At 43.5% G+C, this 22,603-nt stretch overlaps 1 protein-coding gene and 1 pseudogene across 6 annotated transcripts in view; both read left to right on the top strand.

The window, feature by feature from the left end:
- The first annotated feature begins 4,963 nt into the window (after positions 1-4,963).
- LOC311175392 (ATP synthase F(0) complex subunit C2, mitochondrial-like) lies at positions 4,964-5,386 on the top strand (annotated as a pseudogene). The gene has a single exon. The product of its transcript is annotated as an ATP synthase F(0) complex subunit C2, mitochondrial-like (transcript).
- A 16,568-nt stretch (positions 5,387-21,954) lies between these two features.
- NIN (ninein) overlaps positions 21,955-22,603 on the top strand; it is a gene marked incomplete at both ends in the record, with an annotated part of 81,487 nt that continues 80,838 nt past the window's right edge. For all 5 annotated transcript variants that reach the window (XM_084240571.1, XM_084240570.1, XM_084240574.1 and 2 more), the window contains one exon: positions 21,955-22,137. In XM_084240571.1, coding sequence (XP_084096697.1) covers positions 21,955-22,137 — 183 coding nt within the window. The remainder of the gene's footprint in view (positions 22,138-22,603) is intronic.

The following is a 22,603-nucleotide window of genomic DNA, read 5'->3' as shown; positions in this document are numbered from 1 at the left end:
AGAATCTGAAATAAAAGATGATAAACTTAAATCCCCTGAAGGTTAAGATCATGTATGGTTCCCTTGTTTAGTGTGGTATCTCTCTGGCTCTTAGTACATTTCCTCGCACACAGTGAGTCCTCAAGTATTCCTGAAAATGGGACAGGGAGGTAGAAAGAGTCTGGGTGGAGGAAATAAGGGAGAGAAGAAGGAAAGAATAGAAGTGGAATAAATAAATACAATTAATGCTCTCCTTCAATGGTCCCCTATATTTTCTACTTTCTGTTCACTGTCATTTCCATGGGTGATGTGGCTACTGAAACCTACAATATCTTACCTAGAATAAGAAGTGCTAGTTTCTAAATATTAAGGGTTCTAACTTGGAAGTTTAATATAACATTGTTAAGAACAAGGGAGTCCTCTCTGCAGTCTATAATTCAATTGACTTTTGAAATAATGTATCTTATGTAAAGTAGATAATTCTTCAAACTGAAACATTTTAGTAATTTGGACTTGGAGCTTTTCCTTCTAATAGTGTGCTCCTTGAAATGTCAAGGCAATGCAGGGATGCCAGTTCCCACATGGACATATTGATTTATTTTTTAAAAATCAATGCAAGGCCATAAGCAAATGAATAGCAATAATTAAGGGCCAGGAAGTGGCCACTGTCAGTTGATGAAACTATTACTTCAGCAATCCCTCCACTAGCAACTTAGACAGATAATAGGTTGTGAACGCTAAAAGCACTATTTTTCTTCCTTCATTCAGCACCATTGTCATAGGACTCTATTTCTAGAGATTGTTCCGAACAGCCAAACAAATTTAATATATCAGATCTACTCTTTAGACCATATAGACTCCCTACTCTAGTTTTAGTCAAGAAAGTAAAATAATAATGAAACTGAAGCATTGCACTATTGTCATATGAATTTTAAATGATCTTATTTCTAAAAGGGATCTGTGTCTCTGTGGTTGATTTTGTTGTTTTGATTCCTCTACAAAGACCTAATTTTAAATATGTCTCTTTGGTTTAACCCTGAACTAGAACTTCATGAGTCTCTGAATATCTTAATTTTTTTTCTGTCTTGTTCTTTATTCTCAGATTACTTTCTGATTTCATTTAAGTTTCTTAGAAATATTTGGGATTTTTTTTTCAGTTTTTCCTTTAGCTTCAGTACCACCTGCCTCTTTCCTCCTGAATTCTCTCTTTCGGTTGATGTCACATCCTTTGCTTTCTGATCCAAACCAACACTTCAGCCACTTTGTACCACTCTTACTTTCCCACCTCTGATTTTCAATCTCTATATCCATCCTTAATACCCTGTCAGTCCCTCTTCATCCTACCCCAGAATATTCAGATGACCTCAACACTAGTTTCCGTTATTGATCTCCTCAACCTATCCTTTTTAATTTCCATCCAATTATTTTCTAAAACAAAGAGGGGTTATATTTCTCCACTGCTCAGAATTGGCTTACTGTTGCCAGTTTTTAAAAAGCCAAGCTTTTTAAACAACACTCAAGACTTTCCTTCAGTCAGTCTTAGCCAACCTTAGCAGCCTCATCTATATATCACTCCCACGACCACCTTCACTACTCCTGCACATATATGGCTGTTCCCCAGACCTCTTATGACATTCTTCAATTCCCTTTGTCTGGCAAACTCCAAATTATCCTTCAAGTCCTAATTCAAATACCTCTCCTTTTATGGAAATTTCCTTGATCTTTTAGCAGAACTAACCACTCCTGTGCTTTCATAACATTTTGTTTATATTCTTAATATACCCCTTGTCTTAGATCAGATTCTCAGAAGCAGATCCTGAGCAGATTCATAAGGAAGGGTTTTGTGAAGGAAATGTTCCAAGAAGAGATTGACAAGTGAGTGGGGGAAGTAGGACAGGAAAAGAAGAAACTGAGCGAGGGTGAGAATTTAGATAAAATCCCAGGGAAGTAGCTCAGCCCATTTCCATAGAGAATACCTGTCATTAACATACCCTGCTTGAAGGTGAGGGAATTGGACTTTCTTACTCTTGCACTGAGGAGTCACTGGCTAGAACTAACCTCCTAAGCACTTCCTGCTCTCTGCCTGAGTGCATGGTACCTGGGGCAACTGATGAAGAGGAATCACAGGTGCAGGCCATCCTTGGAAACAAAAACCTATCAGAGCTGGTGGGGGGCACAGAAAGATGGCAAAGGCAATCCCCAAGCATCTGGGAGGGAACAGATGTGTCAGTTACATGCCTTGGGATAGGCACGTTGTATCTACCCAAGCATCTCCCCAGCCACTGCATGCTGAATCACTTGGAGGCAAAGAGTCCTTCTTAGTTAGCTTTATGTCCCTAGAGCAGGGAAGATACCACTTTGCACCTGAAAATGCCTTTAATAGCATTTCTTTGTTTAAATGGAGTACTCCTCCCCTAGGTCTTATGTGACATTTTGCTGTTGTTAATAAATAACTGAGATTTTCTCCTTTATTGGTTTTAACTCAATAATAAAAGATATGGATGGTTCCTGGGTCTCAAAACCCAAGCTCAACTTTTCACCTTGCACTTTTCTTCCTGGGGCAGAAACTTGCTCAGCATATCTCTTCCTAAATTCCAAGACAGGCTGCTCGCTCTGTTCAGTCAAGACTGCCAACCCAAGAAACATTTTCAAAAGATCACAGTCAACATCATTGCCAAGAGAAGAAGTTCTTGGCACATGAAAAACCTCGTTCAATATGAGATGCCAGATGGCGATTTCAACTTCAGATAAATTCCTGCTGAAAAAGTGTTTGAACTGCAGATGAGAAAAGCTTCTATGACAAATTTCCAAATGTTAGAAGCTTCAGAGGGAAATGGGCAAGTGTTGCTACCCCCTCCCAACCACATGCACACATACCGTGAAACTACTACTTGTATCTGGTAGCTAAGATTCCCACAAAGATGCCTTTGCTTTTTAAGAAGACCACAGACCCTGATTTTATTTTTACTAATATTAAAGAATAGTAAGTGAGTCCATTGAAAGCAAATGCTATTTGATTATGTGCAATGCTCTTTCAAAACTTAGCACGTGCTGTGAGATTTTTTTTTTTTAATTTGGAGGTGACTTATTCAGCCAATTAACAATCGGTGTGTCCCCTCTCTCCATAAAAACACCAAATTACAAGGGATGTATGTGAAGTATAAATCCATGGTGCTCTGCCTGGATGCCCTTGTGTCCCTGACTTGCTGGTACAGGAAGTGGAAAGCCCAGCATCTCTGATTCAAGTCTGCAAAGTGAGCTGTAGTTCCTAGTTCATGCTCCAGAACTGCACTCAAGGAGCTTTTCCAGAGATTGTGCCCTTGACTAGATTCCTCTCTTCTGCTTTCTTTGTCTTACTCCTCCCCCTTCTTCCTCCAACACCCTCTCCTGCAGGTTTCTCCTGGGAGCAGCTCTTTAATAAAACTCTTGAGCACAATCCTTATCTCAGGGTCTGATTTAGGGAACTGACCTAAAATTCTGGGCAATGGGAAAAATTCAGGGCATTTAATGCTAATAAAGATAAGGACTATTGTTTCTGGAGCAAGAAATGTATACATATCTATTTTATCTGTCAAGGTCTCAGAAGGAAAGAGTAGATTAAACTCAAATTAGGTGTTTGGAGAATAGCTAATAAAGGGACTAATTAATTGCAAAGGTGTGGACTGGGTACAGGGAAACAAATACTGTTCCTCCTAGAAGCTGCTGCCATCACCAACCCTACGACTCATTTGCACAGGGAGAGCTGGTGACAGAGCCGTGTGGAGGAGGCTGTGTGAGAGAAGCTGTGATGTTAAGGGATGCAGCCAGCCTACAGAGACTCTATAGCTAGCAAGCTAAGTGAATAAATACCCCAACCTCATGCTCCTTCCTCCCTCCTGTCTTTTGCAGTAACCCATCAACTGAACGTAACAGGCCACCATGGGCAAAGGAACCCCATAGTGTAATACATATGGGTTGGTTTCTTAGGGCACAGGGCAGGTGGAGAAGGGCAAAGAAGGCATCTGAAAGGACAAAAAAGTACATACACACATGCACACGCATGTGCACACACATATAGAGTGTGGTCTATTTTTGACTTTGATCTATGATCAGACACATGTACGTAGGCACTATTTTTCTCTCCACTGATCTTGTTTCCTTTTACCTTATTTGTATCTCAGGGAACTCAGTTTACATGATGTGAAGGGAGGGGACTTGATCATCAAAAAGGAGACAAAATAAATTTTTATTAAAGTCTGAGTATGGTGACTGGGCATCTCAGCATTAGCTCCAAAACCTCAGCCTCTAAGATAGAATTTTATGTAGATTGAAATAGAACTCAGAGCGCTCATTGCAGTGAAATTTATTATCACCTTGACCTAAGTCCTTTGATGCAAAATGGTCTCAATTATATCCTTAGAGAATCATAACTATTCTCTCCCGATTGAAAACAAAATGCAAATCAAAGGTTTATGTTGCTTTTTGTAATGACACATCTCCTTGCTTTCTCATCAATCCAGGTGCAAAGCTGCACCCTATTCAGTATACTTCCAAATGTCCTCATTATTGGAAGTAATACTCTCTTCCTTTTGGTCTCATTTTCAGTTTTTGAAATGGTCATTTTCCCTGCATTCAGCTCAGGCTTGGCTCAGAATATAAAGCACTGCAAAATGTGCAGAGTGGAAGACAAAACGTCGCTTAGTTATTTCAAGGCCTTTGAGATTAATCATGGAAAGCAACATGGGTGCTCGGGTGCCTGCAGGAGTTGATGTAGGTGGAATGGAGGCTGGGAAATGGAGAAGCACCTTCCCTGGAGGCAGGCACTGCAAGAAGTGACTGCCATTTGACCTCCAGACCTCTCCCTCTGGGTTCCCTGAGGATGCAGATACAGCTGAGTAGAAAACAGGCTGGCTGTGGGGCAGGCATTAACAATGGCCTACGTGCCCCTCTCTGTCTTCTGTGCACTGGAAGCAGCTCTCCAGCTACATCCCCTCATCCCCTGAAAATGCATGACTGTGCCAAGTTGGTCTCCACCCCCTCCTTGGTGGGGAGTGCCTCTCAGCTGCTGAGTAGATCAGTGTCTGCTGTTGTGCTGAATCCACCAGGGACACTGACAGATGAGAGCCTCGGCAACTTGGCAGCCCACATCCACTGAACTCACTTATTCCTAGCCTAGCCACAGCTTCCAAAACCACGCCATTTCAAGGGACATCGACACAGCAGCCAAGTTCACTGGGGTTGGGGCTGCAGAGTAGGGGTGGCTGGTTCTGGGGCTGGAATTGGGTCTGGGGTTTGGGAGCCTCATCATTGGTTATGCCAGGAACTCTTCTCTGGAGCAACAGCTCTTCTCTGCCATTCAGAGCTTGAGCCTCTCCAAGGCTATGGGTTCTTTTGCTTGATGGTGTCCTTTCTCTTTTTCACCATGTGAAGGAGCTGTCTCCACCTCCCATAGTTCCTTCTTCCATATCTCATCTGCCCTGCACCTTTTCTTGTACCCCCAACCCCTGTCCCAGGCAGCCTGAGGAATGTGGTTGGCTCAGTGTTTGACAGGGAAGACAAAAATAAAATGTATAAAAAGATGTTTAAAAACAAACAATGGCCTGCAGGATTGTCATTTCCAAGCATTTAAAATAGCATATATTTGGGGGCCTCCCTGGTGGAGCAAGAGGTTAAACACTGCACCATGAAGCTGTCTGCAGCCTCTGTAGCACAAGTCGATCCCCAGCCAGCCAGGGAGCAATCCAGATAGCGTGGCAGACCTCTTCTGACTCACCCGCTGCTCCCCTCAGCAGTGTATTTCAGTCAATCTGCCTGTTCTGTTCCCCACTGTCTCTGGTGAATGCTCTCACCCCCTTCACCTCTGGCCTGTACCTCAGTTCTTATATGCATAATTAAATAAATCTTTAAAAATATTAAAATTTTTTAGAAGAAAACAACCAAATATATACTATTTCATTTTATTTTTTAAAAAAGATTTATTTATTTAAGCATACAAGAGCTAGAGTATAGGCCAGAGGTACGGGTGGTGAGAGGATTCACCAGAGATAGAGTGGGGAACAGAACAAGCGGATCTACTGAAATACACTGCTGAGGGGAGCTGCAGGTGAGACAGGAGAGGGCTGCTGAGCCATGTGGGTAGCTCCCTGGCTGATCAGCTTTCTTAACCCCTTGCACCACCAGGGAGGCCCCATTTTATATTGATTATATGTCAAAATGATACTATTTGGGGATATACTGAGTTAACTAAATTATAAGAATTAATTTTACTGGTTTCCTGTTAGCTTTTTATTTTTTTTTAATTTTTTTTTTTTATAGAGGCATGCTTTATTTATTTATTTATTTGTTTGTTTGTTTTGTTTATACATGCACTGGGTACAGTCAGAAGCGCGGGAGGGTGAGAGAATTCACCAGAGCCAGAGCGGGGAGCAGAGCAGGCAGAAGGACCGAAGTACACTGCTGAGGGGAGCAGCGGGCGGCAGGAGAGGTCTGCGTGCCATGTGGGACCCTCCTGTGGTGGCCGGGGAGCAGCCGGGGATCGAACAGGCGCTGCAGAGGCCACGGGCAGCCTCGCAACCCAGCTCTTAACCGCTGCGCCACCGGGGAGGCCCCCTGTTAGCTTTTTAAATGTGGCTTCCAGAAACTCTTGGATCACACATGTGGTTTGTGTTCTATTTATTTCTGTTGAAAGTACTGTTTTTACTGTATATAAATTTAATACATATATTTCTGGGTTCCATTTATTTTCCATGTTCATCAAATTCTAGAAAACTTGAAGTAAACATGCTTGGGGGAAAATGTCACATAATTTTCCATTCAAAGGTCTTTTTGGGGAAAAGAAGGGTAAAGATTCCATGTCATGTTCACTAGATGTTTGAGTATGAAAGGAAGAAATGTTAGTGCTTCTTAAACTAGAAATTCACTTTCTCTCCTTTGAATTTGTGCGCTCAAAGTATTTAGAACAGTAAGAACAATTCCAGAGTATAATATCAAAAAAAAAAGAAATGTTAGTGCTTCTTAAACTAGAAATTCACTTTCTCTCCTTTGAATTTGTGCGCTCAAAGTATTTAGAACAGTAAGAACAATTCCAGAGTATAATATCATGAAAAAAAGGATAGTCCCAAAAGTGAAGACCAACAGCTCCCCCACCCACACACACATGCACACACATTCAATGTCTTTTCACCATTTGAGTGTCAAGTATTTGGAAAGAACCTAGATGTTCAACCCAGGAGATCCAAAAGGCACCTGGGTAATAACCACTTCCTGATACGCATCAGCTGCTGGGACAAGTAAAGAACAGACAGTGGGCCTCCCTGGGGGCCTAGGGGTTAAGTCTCAGTGCTATCACTGCAAAGGCCTGAGTTTGATCCCCGGCCAGGGAGCTACCCACATGATGCAGCAGACCTCTCCTGTCTCGCCCGCTGCTCCCTTCAGCAGTGTATTTCATCAGTCTGCCTGTTCTGTTCCCTGCTCTGGCTCTGGTGAATCCTCTCACCCCCTGCACCTCTGGATTACACCCCAGTTCTTCTACACAATAAACAAACTTTTTTTTTTTTTAAAAAAAGAGTGTACAGCAACAGCATCAAGTATGCTTTCAAAATGATCATCTGGGAAGAAAGATCAGCTGTAGCAAGATGAACAGGGTGGAAGCAGACTGGTAGGATGTTGAGGTACAAACATTTGCGTAGATCAACTAGGGCTTTGAACATCAGGAAGGAGATCTAGGACCTAATATGAAAGCAAAGGGCTGAACAGTCTGATGGAAAGCATGGATTAGGGAAACCATAACTCTCTTCTCAACCTTTTTTCTCTCTATCTGTCTCTCTGTGTGTGTGCATGTGCGTGTGTGTATTCCTCAACTGGAGAACCTAACTAGAATTCAGTCCCACCTTATTCTTCTCTTACTCTCACAAGTGCCTATCTTTTGCTTCCCCAGGGGATAATGACAAGAACCAAGATTGATGTCTCCTTTGAATATCTCATTTACTCTAGGGCAGTACTAAGTATAGAGTAGGTGCTCAATGCTTACTTTTTTAAAAACTAAATTATGCCAAATCCATTTCTTCTTTTATATATTTCATATTTAGGAATCCTAAATTCCTAATTCCTTCAGAAGCAAGAGTGTAATTTTTTGTGCATTTTTCTCCTCCTTTGCGGGTATCTTCCTGGGTTTTCACCAATATTTTGTCACTGAAACACTTAGTATTTGATGTGAATATCTGGGGCCCCTCTCTCCTTTTTTCCTATCACCATCCATTTCCTTAGGTGTTAGGGGAGACAATGATGTCCCTCATACCCAGTCCCAGATTGGACACATTGCCTGATAAACTGTCTTAATCGTTGGCCCTCCTTGATACCACTCTACAACTCACCTGAAAACTCTTCTGATTAGTTCAAGTGGTCAGAGAAATAAGAACAAGATTTACTAAAGAAATATAAAAGGAGTTAAAGTTTACTGCAAGAGCAACAGGAGAGTTTTTGGCTATTCTATAAATGAGAAATAACTTTTACCCAACCGTGACATTGGGGGAGGGTAAATTGAGTTTGGTTAAAGTTAGACTCTTTCTTTTATCAGAAAAAGAAGGTAATTGCAGATCCCAGACATTTACAAAGTCTGAATTTTCTCTGTCCCCACCTCTCTCTATTAAAAAAAAAAAAATCTGTTGTCTTGACTAAATTTATATTACTGAGTTACTTCAGGAAGAAACAAAGAATAACTTCCTTCTCTGAATTATCCTTTAGTTACCTTTTAGAGCTTTTAACCTTCTGAGAAACCAGTCCAGTACTGAAAAATATAGCAAATAGTCATTCTAAGATGTCATCTACAAATATATTAGGGATGCTGGGTCCCTGAACAAGGCTCTTTTAGCAAAGAGAGAAGTAATATCAGAGGCAGATAAACCACAACAGATAAGAGTGAAGTGTGGTTTGTAAAACATATTAACACTGGGTAAACATGTACATTTCTTTTCCCTTTTTTTATGTGTTTGTTCATAATGTAGAATTAGAGCTTGGATACTATTTCTGCAGTTATCTTCATTTTTGTTTATCAGAGAAAAAACTTAAGTGATAGGTTTATGGTAAAGCCCTGCTTTCTACCAGTGACTAGTCTGGACTAAGACTAAACTTTCACCCTGTACAACCTAATTTGCAAGCAGGTTGTATTAAATTATCTGCTTTGGTAGAATTGTTCTTGCACAGCTACAATTGTTCTCCACACTTTCCCCTCTATTGTCTTGAGGTTAGAAGTAGTATGTAAGCTTCAGTTCCTAATCCCAGCATTCATTCTTCCCCAGAAATGAATTTGTGTCTTTTATTTATTTTTTTTTAAAGATTCATTTATTTATTTATACAAGCACTGGGTACAGTCAGAAGCGTGGGAGGGTGAGAGAATTCATCAGAGCCAGAGCGGGGAGCAGAACAGGCAGACCGACGAAGTACACTGCTGAGGGGAGCAGCGGGCGGCAGGAGAGGTCTGTGCGCCATATGGGACCCTCACCCGGCGGCTGGGGATTGAACTGGTGCTGCAGAGGCTGCGGGCAACTTTGCAACCCAGCGCTCAACTGCTGCGCCACCAGGGAGGCTCCAATTTGTGTCTTTTAAATTACACAACCCCAGCAATTCTGGTCTTCCTCCTTGGAGAATGAATGCTGCCTCCAACATCCATGGTTCCCAGAAATCACTGTTTTCAACTAATGAGCAGGAGCAGCCCCCCTCCTTAAGGACTCTTTTGGGAGAAAAAGAAATACCTGGGGAGATAACTAGTAAGGTGATGCCCCCATGACAAAGATTAGGTGGAATAGGGAAAACATCTTTTCATTGTTTCCTTCTAAGGCTGTTGGCTGTTTCAGTTCCCAGTGAATATTATTCTCTTATTTATAAAATTGCACTTGTGCAACTATGCTGGCAACAAGTTAGCTGGTCACTTAAACTGTGTGTGTGTGCTGTATACTTCCTAGTGGACTGAACAACCATGTGTATGTGCTCACCCACAAATGTTAACTAAGGAGAGGACATGAACCTCTCTTTTTTCTTATTCGCTAGTCACACTGCTTGAAAGAAGAGAGCTTGAATTCTAAAATTAGACTGATTTGCTTGAAGGAAAAAAAACCTTTCATTTTGAAATAGCTGTAGATTCACATTAATTTCATACAAAGAGTTCCCTTGCAGACCTGTTACCCAATTTTCCCCAAATGGTAACATTTTGCACACCCGCATTATAGTATCACAACCAGGAAACTGACATTAAGAGAATCCTGGGATCTTATTTAAATGTCACCAATTTTACATGCACTCATTTGTGTGTATTTCATTTTGTGTAAGTTTGTCACATATGTGAAACGCTTTTAAATTCTAGCTCTGCCAGGTACTGGTTGTGTGATCCTGAGCAAACTCCTTAACTTCTGTGATGTCCAGTTTCCTCTTTTACAAAGGTGATGTGAGAGTTTGGTAAAATAATTCCTGTTGAGTTTCCCCACACACTGGATTTTCAGTAAAAGCTAGTTTTTTTTTTTTTTTTGTCCTGTCTATCCCTGTTCTCTTGGTATTAAGAGAGTGTTCTCAGTTTCTTGCTGAAACAATGATACTTATGCATTATAATAGAGCAACAACACATTTAACCCTGCAGCCCTAAGAGAGAGCCATAGGAGTAGCTTTCGGACCTGGAATAGGGATCCCGTTTGCATCCAGATGAAAAGCGCAAGGGTGGGAGAATGAGAAAGCTAAGACTTTGGGGGAGCCTGTGGAGTAGGGGAAAGTGACGGTGGTGGTAAATACTGAGCAATCTTTTGCCCAGGAACTACCAGCCCCAAGTAGTTTCTGTTCGTGTGGCCAGTGGCCAAGGGTTGGACGTATCCACAGGAGGCAGGATAGGGGTGCAAGCCTATGAGGATATGGTGGACAGGCGTGGAAGTCAATCTGAACCTGGCGGGAGAGTCATCCTGGCTCCAGGGGGTTCCGAGTCAAGCCTAGAGTGCTGCGCCTTCCAGAGCCCTCTTTCAAATGACAGCTATTAGGCGCTCGAGGGTTGAGAGGTCCAGGGCCACGGGGGGAGCAAGGCACCGGAATCCTCAACTTAAGGTCCCTCTGGCTGGAGGCGAGGGCCTTTCCACCACATCGAGAAGAGGCCGGCCGAGTATCCTGGGAGTGTGGGGGCACATTAAGAAGGAAAGGAAGGAAAGCGAGCCAGGGCTTGCAGGGGGGAAGCATCAGCTCCTGCCCGGCGGCTACCTCGCAGCGCTGGCCTCCACCTGCAAGCTCTTGAGCCCTGGGATTTCGAGGTTCCAATCTCCGTGGCGACCGCCCCAGTGTCACGCAGCAGCCAAGCCGGGACCGGGTGCCTCTGCGCTGCGGCAACCCGAGCAGTCCCCACGGCACAGGGCGCCGTCCCAGCAGAGGGTGGGAGTGTGGGGACCGACCCCTTGCGGACCCGGGCGGCTCTCGGCGCTCCTCCCCAGGCAGCCCCAGCCGCGCGGGCCGTGGAGGAGGAGGAGCCGCGCCCCGGCCGGCGTCGTCCTGGCTCCTCCTCCCCGCGCGGGCCCGGCCTTCCTCCCCGGCGTCCAAAGCTCCGGGTGGCGGCGGCCGAGCGGGGAGAGAGCGCGCTAGGCGCGGCCGTCCTGCTGCCGCTGCCTGCGATCCCTGAGCGCGCGCACGGTCATGGTCTCCTCGGCGGCGCCGGGCGCGTGAGCCCCGGGACGCGGTAAGCGGGGAGTCTGCTCCGGGCGACCCCAGCCCGGCGGCCTGGGGGTGCAGGGAGGCCTCGCGCTGCCCCCGCGCCGTCGGCGAGGTCCTTTGCGCACCCAGCGCCGGGACTGTGGGCTCTGCTTTTCGGGGCTTTTGGCCAGGGCGGGAGCTGTCCCCCTGAGCTGGGCGCTGGGGGCGGCTGCTGGAAAGCCGGTGGCGGGGCAGCCGGGCAGCCGGCTCCGGCCCGGGCTCTCCCGGGGGAGCAGGCGGGGAGGGGGCGGCTTCGGAGGCGAGAGGAGGGGCGGGCCCTGCGGGCGCGGGCTGCGCTGCCGGGGGCGGGCCGGCGCGGGCGGGGAGGGCGCGCGGCAGCCTGCTGCCCCCAAGAGCCGCGCTTTTGTAAGAGCTGGCCCCTTGCATATGGAAATGACGATCGCGCGGGTCTCTGTTCGCGTCCTTCTGGAGGACGGCCGCCCGGAACCCCGGCGCCGGCTGCCAAGTATTGTCCCGTTGCTTGAGCCTTAACAAAGCGTCCCCCTTGGCTTTGCAGGGCGCTGGGCGCAGGCGGCCGGCGGTGCGGGCGCGACGGAGAGGCCGACAGAAGGTAGGCGAGGTCCGCGGGCACCGCAGCGCGTGCTGCTGGGTGACACAATGGGGTGTCTGAGGTTTCTGGGGGTGGCGATGGGCAGGAGGATCAGGGACGCAGATTGCCCGGGACCTGGGTGGCACGGAGCCTGTTCTGGGGACCTTTGCCACTCGCGTGGTCCCAGCCCGCAGCCCCTCGCCTAGAGCCGCTGCTGTCTGCTGGTCCAGAAGTGAACTTGAGTCCCAGAACGCGCACGAGGGGTGGCATTTCCTTTGCCTGTTGCCACCCAGGCAGGCTTGTGATTGGGAGACTTACGAGAAATCTCTCTGGGAAAGCTCGTTCATCTAGGCTGTTTGAGTTGGGGAGAGCTGTTTGGAGCCCTTAAAATTGGGGGAGGGGTGTTAAAAGTGTGTGGCCTCAATGACTTAGACTTAGACAGTGCACTTAGGTAGGAAATAGAAAATGACACTGACATGTGGATGCTGCAGGAGGAGCTTTCAGGTTCCAGGGACAGGGCTTCTCGGCTACCAAACCGGTCCTGACAAAAGGGCAAAGCTGATTGAAGCAGTTTACTGATGAAGCTCTTTCTGTGAATTTGCCAGATAGGAAGAGTTTTCCTAGCCTTAGACAAACCCAGGTTAAGGTGCAAATAAAATGGGAACTGGAAAGATTGTTCTACTGTGTATCTTGTTTCTAGATAACTAAGGTGTGAGTTCTGCTTTCTTTACTTAACTGACACAGATCCCCTGTTAAATTCCTGAGATGGACTTTCCATACAACTTAACTCTTGAATTTATGAAAACAAAACAGTACAGTTAGTTGTCTTTTGCGACTAATGTGATAGCTTTTTAGAATTAAAATCCTGATTAGGTCCTTTGGGACACTTAAGCTAAGCTCTCGAGACCATGGAAGAGTTCTCATTTGGGTTCACTTAAATATGGTGACATAAATTTACATCTGTTTGCTTGTTTCCTGTGACTTGACAATCTGCAAGGAAATGTATTTTTTTCTGTGTCAGCTTAATTTTATCTTGAGTCTTTAGTGCTTAGCATATTGGTGGCTGACCTGAAATATTGGTGGATCTTGTTCTGGTGTTGAAAGGGACTGTGAAAATTCCCAGACTGTGTGTAAAAGTAACATTGCAGGCTGACTGAAAAGCCAGTTTGTTGTGGTCTCTTCATCTGTTGTGAGTGTCCTTAGGGAGCTGAAGTGAACTGCTAGGGAGTTTGTTTGTAGATTTGTTTATTTTCAACTGTTCTCTGGTGATTGTTTAGATGAAAGCATTCTGGACCACAGAATAGATAAAGGGTGGAACTCAGGGATGTCTAAATAGGTTGAACATTAGCAAAGATAATGCCAAGTCAGGAAAAGACTTTACAGGGGGCAATGAAAAGAAAGCCATCATAGGCATGGTCTTTGTGTTAAAATGTCAAGGATCAGTCATTTTAATAGGCACTTGCTCAAAATGGCATGGGTTTCTCTTTTCTGTTCTTTTTTCATTTTAGATATGTAATGACCCTTAATATAAAAAGATGTTAACTGTCACAGAGGTGGAGAATAGGGTTCTGATGAATTCTGAAAAGCCCATCTTTATTTAATAGGCAATATTCTTATCACAACTCAAATGTTGTTCAAATAAATTGTTTTAAATGTCACTGCAAATAACCTTCTAAACTAACATTTCACCAGTCTTTTTTTTTTTTTATTTCACCAATACTGATGCTTTCATCTAATGTTGATAATGAAAATGCATTTCACTGTTCTTACATTGATAAAGGATTGGCAATTCTAGCCAGAGCATTTTAGAGACTTCAAACAGCCTAAAGCCTTTTTGGGAGGTTTATTTTTATAGATGCCAATTCATTTGTAAGACAATAAATTATGTGGTTTGAATTCTGGTTATTGAACTTACATCTGTTGGACAGGAGCTTACAGAGAGACTTACTGAAGCTTGCAAAAAAGATATTTATATCCTATTTACAAATAAAATAAAAATTTTAAAAGATTATGGAATTATGCAAGTGAGCAACTTTGAAATTAGGATGCTTCATTTTTGCAATTTATAGTAACCATTCATTTATTCAAGCTTTTAGATGGAAAATTATATAGTATTCTAATGTGCATTTAAAAAACAAAGTTGGGGAAATATTATTTATACATGTGAGAAGTGAAGCTCTTCACTTTTGCCCCAGGGAACTCTACTCATAGCGGTAGGCATTCTAAATTAATTTGAGTAAGGACTATGGCTCAGGAAGTGAATGCTATTATAAGCGGTTTCTTTTAAGAAAGTAACAATGATGCAGTTCTGTTTTCTGTTTCTGTAATTTTACTTAGTAGCTTGATTACAGGTTATTGAATCCACAATGTGTGAAGCTAATGATTTTGTTCCCCCAGCCACCCGGAGTTGACTACTTGATTGGGCAATCCACCTAGCTATTAGGTTTAACAAAAGCTTGGGTTTGCTACATCATTCAGGATAGTAAAATACTAAAGCTTATTTATATTTTGAATAAATGCTAGTAGGATATGCTTGGTTAAGTTTTGTAGTGTGGTTAAGCAAAGGTTGTTATTTTCATTCAAATTTCTTTAACGTGATTATGTCCCTAAGCAGTGGTATTTAAGCTTTTGTGTTGTATTTGTGTTGTATTTTTACGTCATGGTTTTGTTCTTGTTGGTACTCTTGTGCATTTGGTATCTAACTGGAAGTGAGGTGCTACCTGAGCAGAGAGGAGACTATCTGACAGTGTCAGTTTGCTGAGCAGCAGCTTTTGGCAGACGTATTCTATATAGACATGCAAGTGGGGACAATTGCTTTTTCTATTAAGCTTTTGCTAACTTTGAATTTATTCTTGTGACTCTTTCATTTTATACTCAAATTAGTCCAAAATGGTAAACCTCTAAATCTTTGCAACAAATTAACACATTTGCAGGAAAAAAGAAACATTTTAATTTGATCATTGGCATTATGAGGCTCTGATTTGCTAAATCATGAAATCTAAAGGCATGAATGAAAAGCTTTGCCAAAGCAGAGTTTACCCATCCATGTTCATCACTTTATTTGTAATAAAGTAATGAAATTAGCCACTTGGTGGTCACTGCCTGGTCTGCGGATCCCCAACAGCTCTGTCTGAACATAGATCCAAATTCATCTGTTATGATACCCAGGGAAAATGACTGAGCCAAGAGGGGCATCCAGACATTCCGTGTAGCTGTTCAGCTGCTGGACCATCTGGAGGGAAAATAAAAGGCCTGAGCTTGGGGCTGTGGCGTTGTGCTCATTTATTATTTGGTTTTCCCTGCCAGACGTTGTCCCCTTTTCACTCCCTCTGGCCCAGAATAGACCTACCCTTTGACTAGGACATCATTCTTACAAGCTCCTTTCTATATATTGGATGCTAGAAAGTTCCTAAGTACATGTATCCTATTCATGCTGGCCTTACATCGGGGACTTCATTATTCCAGCTGCACCTCCACCTCTGTCTTTTCCAGTCCCAGTTGGCACTTGATTTCATCAGCCAGGTTGCTGAGTGGTACACAACACAGATCAGTAATGGACATCTCTGTCAGGGGCTGCACATTTTGGCAGTCTCATTTTGAATTATTTGGAAGGAAAATGCTTCAAATAGTTCTTATTATGGGTGGTTACTGGGTGGTAAATGTTTTGATTAATGCATCTGTACATCTGCCTCTTATTTAACCATCCTTAACTAGAATTCCCAAACATTGCCCACACTGATCCTTTTTTTCCAAAAGAACTATATACTATATAGGCTTCTGACAATTTAATTGAAAAGTCAGTTGTGAAGAGAGACCTAAGTCTGTGGCAGAGTTTATAAAACTGGAATTGTTCTTTGCAATTCAAAGGAGGATTTATCACTCAAAACTCAACTTTTACTCCAGCACCCTGGGGCAGTCCTCTGTCATGCAGGAGCAGGTTATTGAGAGTGTGTATTAAAATTGCAAAGGGAATTCAGTGGATCACTAACACTGTAGGCTAGGATGGCAGAAGTACAGGAAGTATTAACTTATAAGGGTTGTCAGAGGCAGAGGAGTTGAGTCAGCAAATTATACTGACAAGTAGCAGTCAGGGAAATGAAAGAATGGAGTAAAAAATGAGTTTCAAGGAGAATGAGTGGCCAATGGCATCACATGCAATAGAGAACTCCTTAATTCTAGAAAGATAGGGAGAGTATACATTGAATTTGATAGTGTAGTCACCAATGACCTTTGTTAGGCAACATAAGAGTTTTAGAGATGGAGTGTTTGAAACCTTGCTGCTATGAATGATTTTGGCAGCAGAACTCAAAAGTAGAGGGCATTATACTTTCTTGAGAAAGTATAATAGAGAGAAAGCAGTGATAGAGGAGAGCTGTAGGAAGGCAGTTTGAGATGGGATACATGACAAAGAGTTTTAAAGAAGTTTTTGAGGGAGCTAAGAAATAAGAGGTGGAAAATTAAAAGTAGATTTTAATAAAGTTGGGATGCAATCCTAGAGAAAAGTAAATATGGTAGTTTTATCTTTAGAAAATTTTTCCTTGGCAATAGAAGAAGTCATAATGAGCTGAGTACAGATACTGACACACAGATGTGGGGACAAGATGATGATGGTGTTCATGTTCATGTTTCAATCTGATTCTCTTCTTTCTGGTTCATAGAATCATTTTATCTGCATCTTCTGCTTTCATTTAAGTTACAATATTTGAGCTTCACTTTTCATGTTATTGGTTTTTATTACCCTTGAGTAGGATTGTGTTATCTGTCCCTAGTGGGGACAGATAACAATGTTCTGAAAGCATTGAATTGCACAGATTGAACATATTTAAGTATTTGGGAGGGGGGGAGTTATTTAACAATTATGAGCTCCTAAACTCTTATTGAAGATGTGGAACTCTTCATGATCACTTTTATATAAAAAATAACTTCTTTCTTGCCCTGAATCCCAAAGTTACCCTAGGAAAAAGAGAACACTCATTCCATTTGTGTATCTCTAGTGCCTTGTAGGCTATAATTATTCAATAAATGGATCTAGGGAGGAAGGAGCCCCACCCCACCCCCATTCCTATTTGGAAGATTTCTGGCCATCTGATGTTCCATGGTGGTTTCTGGACTTGGTACTGTCCAGCTGGTTAACACAGAAAGGTGGAGGTAAGTGATTTGCTAGTGATGTCTCAGTGATCACATTTATATATTCTGTGTGCATGGATAGTATTGAGAGACAGTATACAATTTAGAGTTAGACCAGAACTCAGATCTTCATTCCACACTCATTAGCACTGTATCCTTTGACAAGTTACTTAATTTTGTCAAGCCCGATTTCTACCTCTTGCCTCAACATAGGCAAGACATATAGTAAATGCTCAGAAGTGAAAAAAAAAAAATTCTGGGCATCCCTGGTGGCCTAGAGGTTAAGTGTCAGCACTATCTGAGTGGGCCTGACCCAGCCAGGGAGCTGACCCACAATGGCACAGCAGACCTCTCCTGTCTCACCCACTGCTCCCCTCAGCAGTGTATTTCAGTGCATCCGCCTATTCTACTCCCCCACTCTGTTTCTGGTCAATCCTCTCACCCCCTCCCTGTGCACCTCTGGCCTGTACCCCAGTTCTGTGCAAAAATAAATCTTTTTAAAAATCCTTCTGAACCTCCAACTATATTTCAGCCTCTCTGCTTTTGTTTGACATTATATTTATCAATAATCTGCCATTAAAGATTGAGGAAACACCAAGCATTACCTGCTGCTTTTACCATTAATATAATGTAACATGTTTTCTGTATATTCTTGCTCATATCATGGCATTCCACAGCTCCAACTCTGCTTCTTTAAAGGCAGGTCTATAGCTTGTATGAATTAACCCTCTACAGTTTACTGCTCCTTTGTAAGTAACAGGTCTTTTTTGTTTTGTTTTCTTAATTCCCCTCTTTATCTGCTTTCTCTGGGATTATACTCTTTTTTTTTTTTTTTTAATAGAGGCATGCTTTATTTATTTGTTTGCTGGTTTGTTTGTTTGTTTTGTTTATACATGCACTGGGCACAGGCAGAAGCGCGGGAGGGTGAGAGAATTCACCAGAGCCAGAGCGGGGAGCAGAGCAGGCAGAAGGACCGAAGTACACTGCTGAGGGGAGCAGCGGGCGGCAGGAGAGGTCTGCGTGCCATGTGGGACCCTCCTCCGGTGGCCGGCCGGGGAGCAGCCGGGGATTGAACCGGCGCCGCAGAGGCCGCGGGCAGCTTTGCAACCCAGCACTCAACCGCTGCGCCACCAGGGAGGCCCATGGGATTATACTGTCTTGATTGACATATTTAACTAACTTCAAAACAACTACATGGGTATTAGTCTCATTGTATAAATGAGGGGAACTTTTGGGAAAGTGTTTTAGTCCAAATTATTCCCCCAGTCACATCCTATGACCAAAAAAAAAAAAAAAAAAACCACAGCTGAAGTTCGGAAATCCATTCGCCACTCACTAACTCCTTAACCAGTTTGGCAGTGGGAGCTGACTTTCTACTTCTACTTGTTTATATCGAAGACTGAGAATGTCTTTGAAAAATAGTTAAACGGGGGAAGTAGAGGTGTTTTTGCAAAAGAAGTAGGTATATCAAAGTTCTCCTGTGCTTATTTCTCTAGTTCTCATTTAAGTTTTCACTCAAGAAATCTACGTACACTAAATCAGTTCCTGAAGTTTACTGAGTCCCTGTTATGAAGAATAAGCTCTACTGTGCATTTGGAGGAATCTATAAAAATGGTCGAAGTTGTGGATCTTGTCCTTAAATAAATTTCTGCCGCATGGGGAGAAAACAATTCTTGCACTTGAAATTACTGATGAGCATTTGGGGAATAACATCAACCAGTAAAAATGCATTCTGTGCCAAAAGAGTCCTGACAACTTGTCGCCATATGTAACATCTTTTGGATGTTTCTGTATGATCATTTGTTCCACAGGAGTGGGGCTGTTTTCCTCTTTCAGTCAACAGAATGTTTTTGTAGGGGCCTTCCTGTTGGCGCAGGAGGTTAAGATCAGCACTGTGAAGCTATCTGCAGCACGAGTTCTATCCCCTGCCAGGGAGCTAACCTACCTGGCACAGCAGACCTCTACTGTCTCACCTGCTGCTCCCCTCAACAGTGTATTTTAGTAGATCCACCTGTTCTGCTCCCCACTCTGTCTCTGGTGAACCCTCTCAACTCTGCCCCACCTCTGGCCTACACCCCAACTCTTGTATGCATAAATAAATCTTTTTTAAAAAAAGTTTTTTGTAAACACAGATTTTTGGGAAGGAAGGAGGTGAAATAAAGATATGAAAAAGGAAAGCTGTTCTAAAATGAAAGAAGTTTGATTTAGTGAAAATTCAGTGATTCCCCCTAAAGAGCAGAACATGGTAAGTTGTCAAATTCAAAGCTGTGGGTAAGATCAGGACTGCTCAGTACGATACTTATGGTTCTTTTTTATTGGTGGACAAATTCCCACCCGTTAAAAATAATTTTTAAAAGGGGAAGTGTCAGAATTGTTTCACTTTTGAGTTTTAAAAAAACGTTTATAAAGTCAAGCAAAAGCAGAATCGTCTGGCTCTTGTGAAGTTGGCCAAATTGAAGCCCAGGGGACTGTACAACTCAGAGAGAGAGTCTGTGAGCTATGGCAACCCTCAAAATCCCACAGCATCTTGGGGATTCTCAGCACATCTCAGTTGATGATTAATGGGTGGACGCTGAATGAATCTCATTAGCCAAACCTTGGCCTTGTCTAATTTTCTAACTTTTGCTTAACACCTTGGTGTTTCCTTTCTGATGCTTAGATGTTTATGTAGCACTCTCAACTCATTTTGAAAACATTTACATGGTGATTAGTTAACCCAACAGATCAAGTCTGGGAAGGCAGCCAGAGTCAATAGCACCTTAGTAATAGAAAAACTGATAATTAGGAGATGAGACCTTCAAAGGCCAGGAGCTTGAACCAAAATGGTGCCAGTTGCTTTCAGGATTGACCCAAGTAAAAATCCAGCTATATCGTCAGGTTGTTTGAATCCATCTTCTGAGTCCTCCTGGTTGTTCTGAACTCCTTGGAGTGATCGTGGCTCTGTGTTAGCTTGTCATATTTTGGACACTTGTCTCTGGAAAGAAAGGTACACAGCCTGGAGTGACACTGATTTGCTGTGGAAGACTCTCATTTTCAGTTCTGGCTGCGTTCACCATCTTAACTTGCATGCTTACCGCGTTATCACAGTCTGCTCTATGAACATCACCTCTGCGTCAGTTTTCTGACCCCAAAGAATTTGGTTTACCTAAAAGGTGCTGTTTTTAAAAGTAGAATAGTGGTTGCCAGGAGCTGGTGGGAGGGGCAAGTGGGGAGTTGCTGTGCAGTGGGTATAGAGTTTCAGCTGTGCAAGATGAAAAACATCTAGAGATCTGCTTGACAACAATGCACGGATAGTGAGCAGTTCTGTTCTGCACACTTAAAAATTGGCTAACAAGGTAGATTTTATGTTGTATTTATCATATAATTATATTGGCAAGAGAAATGTTTAATTTTTTTAAGTGCTGATTTCTGTAGTCAAGGGACTTGCAGAAGGCTGAGGTCACCCTCTCAAGGGTATATATTGTGTTTGGCCTCCATTGCATCACGGTAAAGCTCATTTCAGTGGCACAGTTTTTGGCTTTCATTGGAAGTCCTGACACATGAAAAGTGATTTATTGTGTGAGCAAGGGGAAAAAAGCAAATTTGATTCTCAAATGAGGTACCTAAAATTTTATGTTTATTTTAAGCAGAAATGATTGAGTTACTGATGACTCCACATTTTTACTGATCGCATGGAGGGTGACAATTGGGAGAGCTGTGCCTAGGTGAGACAGAGAGATGGAAGACTGAGTGACAAGGCGTAAGGGGGTGAGATGGTCCAAATAGTGGAAGTTCCCTGTAATCTGTATGATTTGTAAGGTCCACTGCCTGAAAGGTTGGAGTTATGTTTCCCCTATATCTAGGCAACTAAGTGTTACCTAGAACTACCTGGGACTAACTTGAGCTTCAGGGAATACTCCTCCTGTCACACCTGTTGTATGTAAATACGCCAATGAAATTAATTGAGCTGCGGTGTAAAAAGCACTTGGTAATGCTTATAAACAGGAAGTTGGTTGTATGTCAGATATGTTCATCATGCCTCTTGCTGTCGCCCTCTTGTCTATCATGGTGTGTGTGTAGGGGGGTGCATCTAGAGTGAAGGAAAAGAAGTTAAGCAGCTCAGCCACGCCTGCAGGTTGCAACATCTGGGCAGGTCTGGCACTCTAGCAACTGTATTGTATTGGCAGTAACAGTTCGATGAAAGGACTAAATATCAGGAGCACTTTCACCTTCTGTAAATCTGGGCCAGATGAATCTGGAATTTTCCAGACTGGCTGCCCACCCAAAGGCCAGGCAAGAGAGGCAAGTGCCTTTGTCTTCACCAGAGAGAATGTCCTCATTCTGGTAACACTGCGCTGATGTGAACTGACCTTGTGAATGTGCCCCTGTGAGTGCATATGGGGGTTCCATTGGCCATCCCTGGGTCCTGGAGAGATTGGGGCTCTTGCTGGAGGGAGGGAGGTGGGGGGCATTGTTACTTCTCCTGTTCGTCTTCAATCCACTATCTCAAGGGAACCAGAACAAACACAGCATCCCCAGGAGACTGGCAGGGATGGGGTAGGACCCCAGGGGCTGTCACAACCTGTCCTTGTCTCTGTCCTGCACAGGTGAGCGCTGTGGGCTATGGGATGGATGAGGTGGAGCAGGACCAGCATGAGGCCCGACTCAAGGAGCTGTTTGACAGTTTTGACACAACGGGAACCGGGTCCCTGGGACAGGAGGAACTCACCGACCTTTGCCACATGTTGAGCTTGGAGGAGGTGGCCCCAGTTCTGCAAGAAACATTGCTTCAGGACAACCTTTTGGGCAGGGTAAGGCTGGGGAAGAGCAGACTGTGGGAAGTGGGTGCGGTTTCTAGCGGGCTGGGGGAGGGGCAAGCCACAGGAGTTGCAACTTGTTTCTAACATCCTGGCTGTGTGTGCCCTTAACCCTTAACCTGATAAATGGGGGGAAAAAAAAACCTAGTGGGCTTGGTATTAACGCTGCAGTGTGCTCAGGTGATGAGGGTCTGCTAGACTTGTGTTCTGGAATGAAGAGGTATATTAAGTCTCTTAGAAGAAGAGAGTAAAAGGTAACAGGAGGGTGTTTTCTGGCTCTTGTTCTTTGTGGATCATTATATGGACTCTCCGTTCATCGTGGGTACAGTAGGCAAGGGACTGAGATTTCCACCCAGCAGAAGGGAAATGCAGTAAGAAAACTGCCATCCACAGGAAGAACAGATTGCTATTATACATTCACAATAAAGCTGTTTTGTGTGTGTGTGTGTGTGTGTGTGGA

This window comes from Talpa europaea (assembly GCF_964194135.1).
Source record: "Talpa europaea genome assembly, chromosome: 8".
In the NCBI taxonomy this organism is placed as follows: domain Eukaryota; kingdom Metazoa; phylum Chordata; class Mammalia; order Eulipotyphla; family Talpidae; genus Talpa; species Talpa europaea.
This window is presented reverse-complemented; position numbering and strand designations above follow the sequence as displayed.